Here is a 12,329-nt window from a genome sequence, read left to right on the forward strand (position 1 = left end):
AAATTATATGCAGCATCGTTTGCGCATAGTAGAAAAGGGAATCTGTAAGCGTACATTTCTAAACATTGAAATTAACATATTTTTTCCCATTGGCTCTAATAACTACTCAGTTCTGTTATTGTCGTGCCCCTGATGTTAAGTGGTGAAATGCGCTAATAATTTTCTGTGGTGAAATGCACCCATCCAAAACAGGTAATATCCCAAAATAGAAATATCCCTAAATTCTCGGCGTCGTGAACCTTCTCTATAATATACGTTCTCTGATTTATGTTTTGAAAAATAGTGGTAAATTTTATGTGGACTCAGAACAAAATATTCCCATGCAATTAATAATTATAATTATTTGGCAACGCTAAACTTTGGAGTTAGAATACGAACAGTGCCAAATTATCGATTAATGTCTAATTGTCAAAGGCTTCGTTCATTAATCTTATAGGATAGAAAAATTGCAAGATTTTTAATATTGCAATTATTTGTTAATATCCATGGAAGGACTTGTTAATTACAGTAGCGAAGACGAACAGGAGGAGACAATGGATCATATAACTGTAAGTATATAAATGCTTATGCATATAGTAAATTGTTGCAAAGTAATGTAAAAAAGTACGTATGGGGAAAATGGCGACGATAAAAAATGTGTTCTATGTATGTATACGTCCTTTACCAATATAAGAATAAAGCAAGATTTTTTTTAATATACTACTGCTAACTGGCAATATATTTAGTTTAAAGAAAATAACATAGTTTGCTGTTTATGACTAGTTGCCAAATTCCTTTAGGCTGAACGCGGAAGCGGTGGTCGCAGTCCTGGCAGAACAAGGCGTTCCTACGAAGGTGAAGCCACAATGATTGGGGATGGTAGTCGTGGGGGTAAACGTGGTTCACCACCTGCCCGCAATAGCAGTTACAGAGACGAGGTAAACATATGTCTTATATTTTCATAAACAAATTGCACTCCGAAGTGCTTTTTTTAAATATATTAAATATCATGTACTATTTATATGTAATCTTAGATTCTTAATAACTAGGGTTACGTGTATAGATATATCGGTACACCGAAAGGATTTATAAAGCCCAAAATGTGTTAGCGTTATCTAATACATCTAAAAAAATCGTTACAAGAATTAATTCATACAAATTAAATTTTCTTAACAATTATAATTTTTAAGCGAAACGAAAATAATATTTATTTAACACCATATGCCTTTGTATTGACATACTACATTGATATATCTCGTCCAAATTTCAAATCGTAAAAATATATTTATAGCAGCTATAAAATTATATATTTATATACCTACATATTATGGTAAATAAGAGGTTCAATGAAAAGTTTTCGCCAATTTGTTTTGGGTTGGTTGTTGTAGGGTTTCAAGCAAAGTCGAAATGACCTTGCAATATGAAAAAATAGTTTCCGGGCTCCGCTTATTGTTACCTCATTTCGCTTGTTCAATAGGCATTCCCATTTTTATTTTCTGTAAATACATAGCTTTAATTTTATATTAAAATCATTTAATTAACAAACTATCCACTTTTGTTATTGTTGTTATATATAAAAAGTCGAAAAGTTACAATCTGCATCTCTACGCACGCACACCTACATACATAACTATAAATCAAGCCAGCTGCAGCCCTGGTTTGGTCGTGCGTCAAAAGCAAATTTATGCCCGGCGACCTGAAAGGAGCGCACGAATAAAAAGTGTAACTTAAAAATTTTCCGCCAGAAAGAAAAAGACCCTAACATTTTTTATAGGAATGCGAAAAAAATACGAAGGAGCCTTTTTCTATGTGTGTTTCCATTACATACTTAACTTTACTGTGTAGGAGTTGAGCTGTAAACGAACGTGAGTATATATGCAAATTAACAAAAAAGAATCAGTAATTTACTTTTTGTTGCAGGAAATTTAATTAACTAAAGAATACATTCAAAACAAAAAATTACAAAAACAATATATGTGCATAAAACATTTCGGTGGGCATGGGTAAAACGTAACAGATATTAAGCGTATATATTTAGGTTTAGACATATATTAGAATAACCTTTTGTAGACTTTTAATAGAAAAGAGCGAAGTTATATAATAACCTGACAGTTTCTGTGTACATAATTTTCTCTTCCAGGACACGCAAAGGCAGAGCAGTAAGAGACCAACATCATCAACATACCACAGTCGGGACAACAAGCGAGACAACCGCGATAATAGGAGAGAAAGTCGAGACAATGTACGAGACCATAGAGAAGAAAGGGAATCGAGAGATGCTCGTTATTCAAAAGATCACAATCGTTATGACTATAAAGTAACGTATTCTCTCATATTAAATTATCTCATGAAATTAATTGTACATTTTCAGAATGATCGCACGCGTACAAGGGATTTCCAAAGCGATCATAAGCGAGAACGTGATAACTTTGATAATCGGCGACCACCTCGTGATGATGACCGTAACAGACCCTCGTCTTCGTACAAAAATAATCGCTATGGTGGTAGTTTTCGCGATGACCGACATCGACATGATTCCTCTAATACAAATGCGGGTCCTTCCTCATTACGTCAACAACATCACAACCGCTCAGTCGATCAACGACATACAGAGCATTATGATCATTCTGGTAGTCGTTATCGCCGTCGCAGCAACTCTCGCTCTCCATCTCCTTCAACTGGGCAACGTCATTACCATAGTAAGCGCTCGGGACACGATGAAAAGTCATATCCCCGTCATCGCAGTCGTTCACGTTCTATTACCCCGGGACGTTCTGATTCTCGCGATCGTGAAGGATTTGCTTTAGAAAAAGCGCGTTTATCAGCTCAAGCAATGGAGCGTAAAATACATCCGGATAGTCATACATCACAAGAAAAAGATGCTCAGTCTTTACACCCCAGCACACGTACAGAAGCACTGTTGGCTCTGCCCTTAAATGAAACTGCGCCAAAGCAGCCAAACGTAATTGCCGTTGCACCAGTTCCCTCAACCTCTTCGAATAATGGAGGAGAACCAGCGGTCATCCAACTACCTAGTTACTATAACCCTAATGTTATAAATCCAAACAAATATGCTGAACAGGTACAGAAACGCAAACTTTTATGGGGAGCAAAGAAAGCAGAAGATACTGCGGCAAAATGGGGCAATGCACAATTTTCGCAAGATACCGACGGGAAAGTTGCATCCAAATTTATGCGTCTAATGGGCATTAAAGGCAGCGGTCCTTCGAAGAGTGAAGAAGTGGTTGAACAAAAGGTGGTACCGTCGGTTGCGCCAGATGTCAAATCGAGGGAGGTAATGTTCTCAAATATGGAGCAGCAGTATGAGGTCGCCCGCCAAGCTACTCATACAATGCGTGGTGTCGGTTTAGGTTTCAGTTCACAAGCTCGACCGTTTTGAAAAATAATTGCGAGCAAAGTGTCAAGCGAAGTTGAGGAAAACTATCTCAAATTGTTCAATTTTCGTGTAGAATAAATGATTCGCAACATATGTTGATAATATTTGTTTCTGAACTTATGTGTGAAAAAATAAATGGTATATTAAATAAACCTATATATGAATAAATGAGTATACCGTGGAAACCCAGATTAATTTATTTTATCAGGAATACCAGTATGATAAGTATAACTGTTATTTATTTTACTTTCCAATGATGAATGCAATGGTGCTCTAAAAGGGGTGAAATAAGTCTTAAAAAATTCACACATAATTTTTTCAGTGTAAGCAATATTAAAACAAATCGAACAGAGAGTTTGAACGTTTACTACCAGCTGATTGTTGACAGCTAGAATGCAACAACAAAAACAAAATACACGAAAAAGCGATTTTTGCCAAGTTGTCAACGTAAAAACGCAAATAAATAAATTAACTATTTAAAATACACAAAATTTTATTGTGTAAACAAAGGAAGCAAAATAGTTCGATAATTATACAATCTATTGTGCAGTTGAAAATATGTCTTGGCTCAATAGTAGTCTCAATACATTAAAAGGCCAACTCACGACACTGGCTCAGGAGGTACTTGCTGAGACAGCAGGTCCAGGGGACGAAGAATATCGTGGTCCAGAAAGTGAGACACGGACCGCAGTTGAGTTGCTTGCAGATACACACAATGAAAACGAGCAATTGAACAAATTATGCAATGAAAAGGACATCGAAGTAAGTAGGCACAAAGGTGCTGCGAGTATTAGTTGTTGAAAGTGATTTGGCAAAGTATACGAATATTTTGAAAAATATTGTGTATAGAATAGCTTTGTTTATATTTTTTTAATGTAAAATGTAGATTCTACCTTAATTACAATATAGTATTGTAATTGTGGTCATATTGTAGCAATAACATTGAACCTTTGGTGACAAAATTGTATCATAGTCTAATCATAAAATATGGGCATTTTTTATTTATTCTAAAATTTACTTTATTTCGCTAAATTGTTGCTTACATACACATACGTATACATTTGGTCTAAATTCAATTTACCCTCTTTACAGATCACTTTACTGCGAAAGCAAATTAATGAATTGCAAACGAAAATCGCCGATAGTGGAGGTGGATCTGCAAGTACTTCGAAATCGGTAAGTAAAGATTAATACAAAAGAATGGAATAGGTTAACCTGTAGAAGATTGCTGTCAGCTGTCCCTTTTTTCGTTTTTTATGAAATTTTAATAATTTTCTATATAAGTATGTATAGTATATATGTATATAAGTTTACTGTATGTCTAAACATCCCATAGTATTTCTTTTTCATTTTTCAATTCAATGTGTAGTGTTTTATAAAATTTTATTTTCGCCAATTTTACCGGGGGTGCGGCAGCAGCTATCGCAAATCTATGGTTTTTTCATATAATCATATATAAACATATGTACATACAAAATTATGTATATAGCTTCTCTGCTATATCTTTAAGTTAATATTTGAATAGTGATATGACTTAAAGAACGAATGCAAACAACTACACTGTGACGCTTATAACAACACAAATGCGATAAACCAAAGAGCGTCGGCGTTGTACCGGCAGTAGTTTATAGTAATGAGGTATAACTGGCGTTCCGAATCAGTCCAACTCACTTCATTGCCCCTTAAATTAATAAAAAATAAAGTGAAATACCACATAACGATATCTTTCAGCACATCCTTAGCCAAGTCTGTGGCGTCAGGTAGTACCTGGCACAACAAAATCCACCTTTTAATTTTATATGCTCCAATATGTAAATAAATGAGCCTCATTCGTATGGCATTTGAATGTGCAATGTGTTATGTGTGTGCTTATATCCACTCGCTTATAAAATGAAACATAATTTTATCTTTGTCATATATGCTTTTGTTGCCGATAAGCATTCAACGCGCACATACCAATATACTATATGCAAGTATAATATATTTATATGCAAGTATAAATATTAATTCTAAGTTAATTTATATATAAAATAATCGCACATCTATACCCCTTTCAATATATCATATGTGTATGCAAATATACAAACTCACCGACCAAGTACTCTTTATCTACCTAAGTCGATCCGTTAAATAAATTGTAGTCCTATACATAAGAGCTGTATATGAAATGGGTCGATATGAGTAAATCTGTATGTAATGTATATACATATGTATCATATACGTTTGTATATTTGTATGTATGCATACATATACATAAGTGTAATAAATATACGAGGGATTGACAATCAATATCTCCTTACGCTGAGATAAAGGAATACTTGTCTATAAAATCAATCCTAAATTATATTTTAACGGGTTTTTGCTTGCACAACTGTACCACAATAGCCCTTTCTACAGTAAGTTCGACGTGAGAAGATTGCAAAATGGAGTTTTCGATTATTTGTATCTATTGCTTCTTTTCTCCGAAGACTACTACTGTTATGAGGAATTGGAAATTTCTTGCCAGAATATGTACTATAAAATAATTTTCCTTAATATCTCTCCAAGATTATCTTCATGATGAGACAGCAGGGTTAGTATTTCCCGATCTGGATTTGGTACGCCTTCTTATCCAAACTAGACTCTAACTCCATATGTCCTGAATGCATCTATCCATTTATTTAATATCCCTTTGTTATTGTTCGACTCCCTCAAAACATCTCCTCACTGGCTCTATCGACCTAACTTTCCTCCCTAGCGCAGCTTCGTTCTGGATACTGTAGCAGGTTAAACTCCTACTTGTCCAGAATAGACCCCGACATATCCAATATATGTCCTGCATGCAATGAGTTTCCGGATGAGACTTGCCACCTCTTTGCATGCCCTGCCAACCCCACTCATCTAACACCTCTTTTCCTTTGGCCCGACCTCGTCGACTCACGAAACAACACTTTTCCTGGGCCTCCCGCTAGATGACGTCGACGACAACCTGGATAACCCTTACCATCCTAACGGGGACTGATAACCGTTAAAACAAAAACCTAACTTTTCTCGTTCCCACGACTATCGGGTCTATGTAACCGAAACGAACCCGGATTTTTATCCGGAAAAAAACTGTTAAATCGTTTTCTTTCCTCGAAATTACTTTTTCTGCCTCTCCAAAAACAACATCGTAACTTTCCGCCACACAATTCTACAGTGCTCCGTTCCCACGACAGTCCGGAACAGACTCGGCCAAGGACTGTCAACTCGGCAGAATTATGCCGTTACAAAATTGTACAACCCTCCAGTCAAAAGTCCACACTGTTTTTCTTTACATAATCTGTAATCCAACAAAGCATTTAAAAAATTTCCAGCAGCTTTTATTATTTGAAAGGTGAAAAACGCCATTTTGTGACACCTCCACCTTCCATTCTCATAGATAACTGCAATACTCAGGCATTAAAATAAAATTTGTCTGCTTTTGCCACAGTTCGATTGTCACCCTCGACGACCCCTTTCGGCTCATTCGCCACCATATCATGTACGAGTATCGATCGCATCTGCCTCAATCTGCTTATCGCTCGCACGACGTGCACAACAACAAGGACAGCGTTTCTTTCATCCCCTACCACTGCGTGGTGCGTGCGCCTAAAAGTGCGCTATTATAGCTGGCTCCTTATCTTGCCTAATTGTGTATGCAAAACATCTACGCGCACCGCCGACTGCGCAGCTGCCCCTCCGCTCCACGGCAGATCGTTATCGCGTCGATAATGTATTTGTGATCCCATTGAATTGGACAGTTCCAGCTTTTTGATATCCATATGTCGGATAGCCACCCCTTTGGCTGCCATTAACATGCGCGTGTGTGTCGTGTGGGGAACGTGCGACGGGGTTATCTGCCAATAAGTATATAAGAGTCGGTCTATATATTTGGGTACGCTATATACCAGATTGTCGGGGCACTGAGGGCGAACTGTGTGGGTATAAAAGGTGAACCACCTGCTGGATTTCCCTTCATTACAGTAATTAATTCAGCAGTTGTTGTCGCTATGATGCCGCTGCAATCGGCATTCAGTTAGAAAGCAATATTCAGCGACCCGCCTCGGAGCTGCAAGGCGAAGCGAACCAGCCGTGCACCCGCATAAAGTGTAAATTTTCTTCACGGTTGCATTCGTCGCCGCCGACTTAACTGACATCACTTTTATCGTTCCTTTTCGTTGTTTTCATCGTTTGCAAACAAAAAAAAAAATGTAAGAAACGGGAATTTTCGTCGGCCTAAAAAGTACGCGATTTGCATTTTAAATGTCGTGAATTTTACTTCATTTTGCTTTTGTAATCGCGCATAACTTGTGTAACACTCCAAGCCGCATAAAATTTGTTTACTAAATTCATGTTGTAATCGCGTTGTTGCTTTTCGAAATACTGCACTGGGACTGAGGGGTAAGTTTTCTGAAAAAATACATTATTTTTTGTTTAAAGCATTCATTTACTCGAAAAAAAAAATTTTTTGGATCAATGTAACTTTAGTTCTAATATATGTATATATAGATCGGATTTATATCAATTTTTAATATTATGAAAACTGCTAACAATTCATAATTAAAAAAATATATAAATAATGATAAAAATAAAAATTAAAAATTAAAAAATTAAAATTAATGAAAACAAAAATTAAGAATTAAAAAAAAATAGTTAAAATAAAAAAAAAGAAAATTAAAATTATTATAAAATAATATAAAATATTCATGACAACTAGTTGTAAATAAATAAAATATTAAAATTTTAGAATATTTTGGTTAAATAAGGGAAATAATTTGAAATTAATAATTGAAAAAAAAATATTAATAATAAAAAAATAAAAATTAAAAATTATTATAAATATAATAAAAAAAATTGAAAGTAAAAAAAATTAGTAAAAATAATTAAAAGAAATTTAAAATAATAGTGACAAATGATTGTAAATAAACAAAATATTACAATCTTAGAATATTTAAGGAAAATATTGTTTTTATAGCCTATATAGTACTTAAAATATAAAGACGTACATTTTTGAGCTGCTTTCGAAAATTTTTGATTGGCAAAGAAATATTGAAACTTAACTTCAGTAAAGTCAATGCAAATTTGCTAAATAATTCTTCTTTACCAAAACAGATTTTTTGTAAATTTTTCCATCGTCCAATCTTATACAAAATCTAGATTGAATTGCAGAATTGACAGATAAGTCTAACCGTAGATTCTATAGAATAAAAATAAATATAGCCTAAAGCATAGTTTTCATTGGAGCTTAAGAACATGTAATTTTTGACATTTTCTCATTCCTTCGTGGTTAGCAAATTCCTTTCGACCTAGTGCTATAAATGTGGAGAAGCTGTGAAATTTTTAACATATTTTTCTCTAAAAAATTTATTCAAATTTTGAATATCCTTTTTATGCCCTAAATTTTTTATTACTTGTCACCTTTCCAAAGAAATCTGTAAGGTACTATCTGAATAAATATGAGTTAGACAGTTCGTTTTCGTTAGATTCGCCATTTGAATTACATAGCGAATCCTGGACAAAAGGTTTCTTTAAAAAATGTTACGTCGGGTTTACAAAATATAGTCATATAACATAATGGCAATACTACGACTGGTGTTTCAGCACTCAATTCGTAAAATAAAAAGGCTTAAACAACTCTCAGGAAATTAAAGGGTGATCTGTTTCCAGGTAACCTACTTTAAAAAAAAAAACAAAGAAACTTCAAATATGTATGTTATTACTATCATTCAAAAGAACATTCTTTGGCATTGATTTTTTGATATTAAATCTTTCAAATGTTGGCAGCAGCTACGTCTCAGGTCGTACATCCATTGAATCCAATTTTCGATGACTCGTTCGAGCGTTGCTACTAGTGACTGGTGTATGACACGCGTGATGTTTTGCTCCAAGGCCTGAATCGAAGCGGGATTGTCCGCATAGAATTTAGACTTTACATATCCCCACAAGAAAAAGTCTAAATGTGTGATATCACATGATCTTGGTGGCCAATCAACCGCCCCAAACCATCAAATTATTTGCTCACCGAAATGTCCTCTCAATAAATCCATTGATTGATGCGATGTGTGTGAAGTGGCGTCGTCTGTTGTTCATCGAGATCACGAGCTTCAATTTCGTGTATTAAATAGTCGGTTATCATGACGTGATAACGGTCGCCAATGATGATTACGTTCTCACTGGTACAAATTTTTGAAGAAATATGGAACGATGTTTCCACACCAAACCGTTGTTTTTTCTGGATGAAATGAAAGCCCTCGAATTTCTTCAAGTTGCTCTTCACCCAAATGCGGCAGTTTTGCCTGATATGGATCGCTGAACAAAATTTGGCTCGAAAACGTTGGATATTCTTGGAACTTTTCAAGAATCCATAGAGCAAAGCAATGCCACTTGGGAAGATCAAGCGGCTTTCAATTTAAGATTTCGACGTAAAATGCTCCAAGTCGTTCCATCCGTCAGTCCGAGTTGCTGCGAACGTCGCCGAATCGACTCTCCACGGTCTTCGTGTATACTCTCAGCTACGGCTGCTATATTTTCTTCACTGCGTGCTGCTCGTGGTCTATTCGGTCGAATACTTATTATCCAATAGTGCTGCGAATAGTACGGTCAGTAGGCCGATTATGTTGCCCATAAGTTGAGCACCCGAAACATATTCTTTACAAAACGTGATTTTTCGTAATAAAGTTAAACGCTTTTCAGGCGTAAGTCTTTCCATGACGAAATGCCAAACAATATTGAACAAAAGAAACATGACAACTTGACACGTCTCACGTGACACCTGATTTGTCAAAAATAGCTCTTGAACAAAGTACCTTTGCTTGGGTCAACCCTTTAAACAATTAGAAAGTGTGTGGTGGACTTTAACTATTGTTGTTATAGCGACGGAAAACATTTCTGAAGTAATTTGGAGGTTTAAGAGTCTTTGACTGGGACCCTTCTGGTTACATAGACCCGATTGTCGCCGGAACGGTTGGACTTTAACTTTCAGTGCTCGGTTAACGGTCACTCGTGGAAACTCTGGCTAGTAGCTAGAAATTCTATGCAGAAAAAATGTAAAAGTGCTTGTGTTTCCGTTATAGAGCGATTCTAAAATTTTATGTAACTCACTTCTTGGATTGCCTGTGGGTAAAGGGGCTAACTCAAGAGATATTCAAACCGCTCACTGCTTCAAAAGTTTGTTTGTAATTATGTATAGGTTATAATGGAATTGGTCAATTATTTGCCCAGCGAGAGGCAATAAGTACATATGTATGTATGTGTGTGTGCGTGCTGCCATGTTGGATATGTGATCTTGGCGTTGATAATAGCCCGGCGATGATCAGTTGAGCATGCAACGCTGTGGAAGCAACGACAAAGTAAGCATCCGTAAACGCGCAACAACAACAACATTCACTCTATAAATACATAGCGCTTACAAATAAATGCATTGGCATTAGAATCAATGTACCAACTTTATATTGCCATATATTGGTGGAAGAGATGGCGTGGAGAGGGGGTGAGGGGGGTTCTGATGACCACGTAGCAAAGTGGCTTTGTGCGCTTGCATGTAACCGTGAACTAATTAGGGGTTAGCTGCGCGGCGACAAAAAGTGACAATTGCGGCCAAGAGCGCTCGCGGCAACAACAACCACACAGTGGATCACCGATGGGCACAACAACAACGCCAACAATGGCGCAGATTAAACGTGATCGATACACAAATGCCGGAAGCACGCCATGCTGGCGCTGTCGAACAAATTTCGATTTTCAGTTAGCATTCAAAATTAGTGACTAAGTCACAAAGGCAAAAACAAAAAAAAAACAACAAACACAAAAACGCGTCTCTAATGTCTAAAAAAGCGCATAAAAATAAATGTTGTTCAAAAGCGTTCTTAGCTGAACATCGAAGCGTGGCGCGTGGAGCTTGCCGCCTCTCCAAATTGCCAGCGCAATCACAATTTAGGCAGCGTCATCGAAAGCCGCGGCGGAAAATGATCGGTGGACTAATGTTTCATTCATTTTCGCACCAAAGCTGCGCTGCCACCGATCATTTGTGTTTAATTGAGAATGCAATCAGATTACGCTCTAATGACACACACACGCTCACACACGTACACACATGCATGTAAATGGTATGTGCGAATAGAACGAACGCGCGGACCAAATTGCTCGCGGTGAGTGGTCAAGCGCACGCGTGAAGCGCAAACTCGCAGTGTGAACGCACCATTAAGTAAAAAGGCAGTTATTGGTGTTGGCGATTATCAAAATATCGAGACACCTGCAATTAAACGCAATTAAAGTTGACATAAAAAACACTTGCACGACAAATTTCGGTTAATTAACCTACTTTCCAGCGTTGGCGGTGGCTTCATGTGCGTCACAGGCTGGCTAATGGCTGCAGGCGCATATATTGGATAGTCGAAGAAGTATTTTCGTATTTATAATCAAACTTCCACTTATTTTTTTATATTTATAATAAACTTTAATGAACCAAATATGTACCGTTTTGGTCGAGCATTTTTTGCCATTTTTCCGCTAGAGACATTATTTCATCAGTGTAAAACTTTTCTGGTTGACAGTAAAATGCAGAATCTTTCGACCAGGCTGGAGCAGCTCATAGTAGATGATTCCTTTCCAATCCCACTCAGTATAACCTTTCGAGGTGTCAATCCTGGCTTTGCGACTATTTGTTGAGCTTCACCACGCTTGGACCATGATCTTTTTCGCACATTATTGTCGCATTTGATCCACTTTTCGTCTCCTGTTACCATTCGCTTCAGAAATGGTTCGATTTCTTTTCGTTTGAGCAAAGAATCACAGATGTTAATTCGGTCCATTAAATTTTTCACAAACAATTCATGTAGTACTCAAACATCGATCTTCTATCTGTAGCCAGCCGTTTTTAAATGGTCTAAAACCGTTTGATAATGAATGTTAAGTTCCTTAGCGATGTCACGGCTGCTTATGAGACGGTCTCGGT

General features: G+C 36.6%; 2 protein-coding genes across 5 annotated transcripts in view; both read left to right on the plus strand.

The window, feature by feature from the left end:
* The first annotated feature begins 396 nt into the window (after nt 1-396).
* LOC120775129 (arginine/serine-rich coiled-coil protein 2) lies at nt 397-3,561 on the plus strand. 4 transcript variants are annotated; one of them, XM_040105153.1, is made up of 4 exons: nt 397-548; nt 780-917; nt 2,120-2,296; nt 2,351-3,561. In XM_040105153.1, the coding sequence occupies exons 1-4, from the start codon at nt 486-488 to the stop codon at nt 3,377-3,379; spliced, it is 1,407 nt and encodes a 468-aa protein (XP_039961087.1). In that variant the 5' UTR covers nt 397-485; the 3' UTR covers nt 3,380-3,561. The 4 variants fall into 4 exon arrangements, with proteins under 4 accessions (XP_039961087.1, XP_039961091.1, XP_039961089.1 ...); XM_040105155.1 differs by having other exon boundaries at nt 454-548; nt 763-917; XM_040105154.1 differs by lacking the exon at nt 397-548 and adding an exon at nt 604-645.
* Nucleotides 3,562-3,791: 230 nt separating this feature from the next.
* LOC120773624 (thyroid receptor-interacting protein 11) overlaps nt 3,792-12,329 on the plus strand; it is a 52,697-nt gene continuing 44,159 nt past the window's right edge. Inside the window, exons 1-2 of the mRNA XM_040102628.1 lie at nt 3,792-4,138; nt 4,469-4,552. Of these exons, the coding sequence (XP_039958562.1) occupies nt 3,935-4,138; nt 4,469-4,552 (288 nt within the window). The 5' untranslated portion in view covers nt 3,792-3,934. The remainder of the gene's footprint in view (nt 4,139-4,468; nt 4,553-12,329) is intronic.

The sequence above is a fragment of the Bactrocera tryoni genome, chromosome 4 (genome assembly GCF_016617805.1).
Source record: "Bactrocera tryoni isolate S06 chromosome 4, CSIRO_BtryS06_freeze2, whole genome shotgun sequence".
In the NCBI taxonomy this organism is placed as follows: domain Eukaryota; kingdom Metazoa; phylum Arthropoda; class Insecta; order Diptera; family Tephritidae; genus Bactrocera; species Bactrocera tryoni.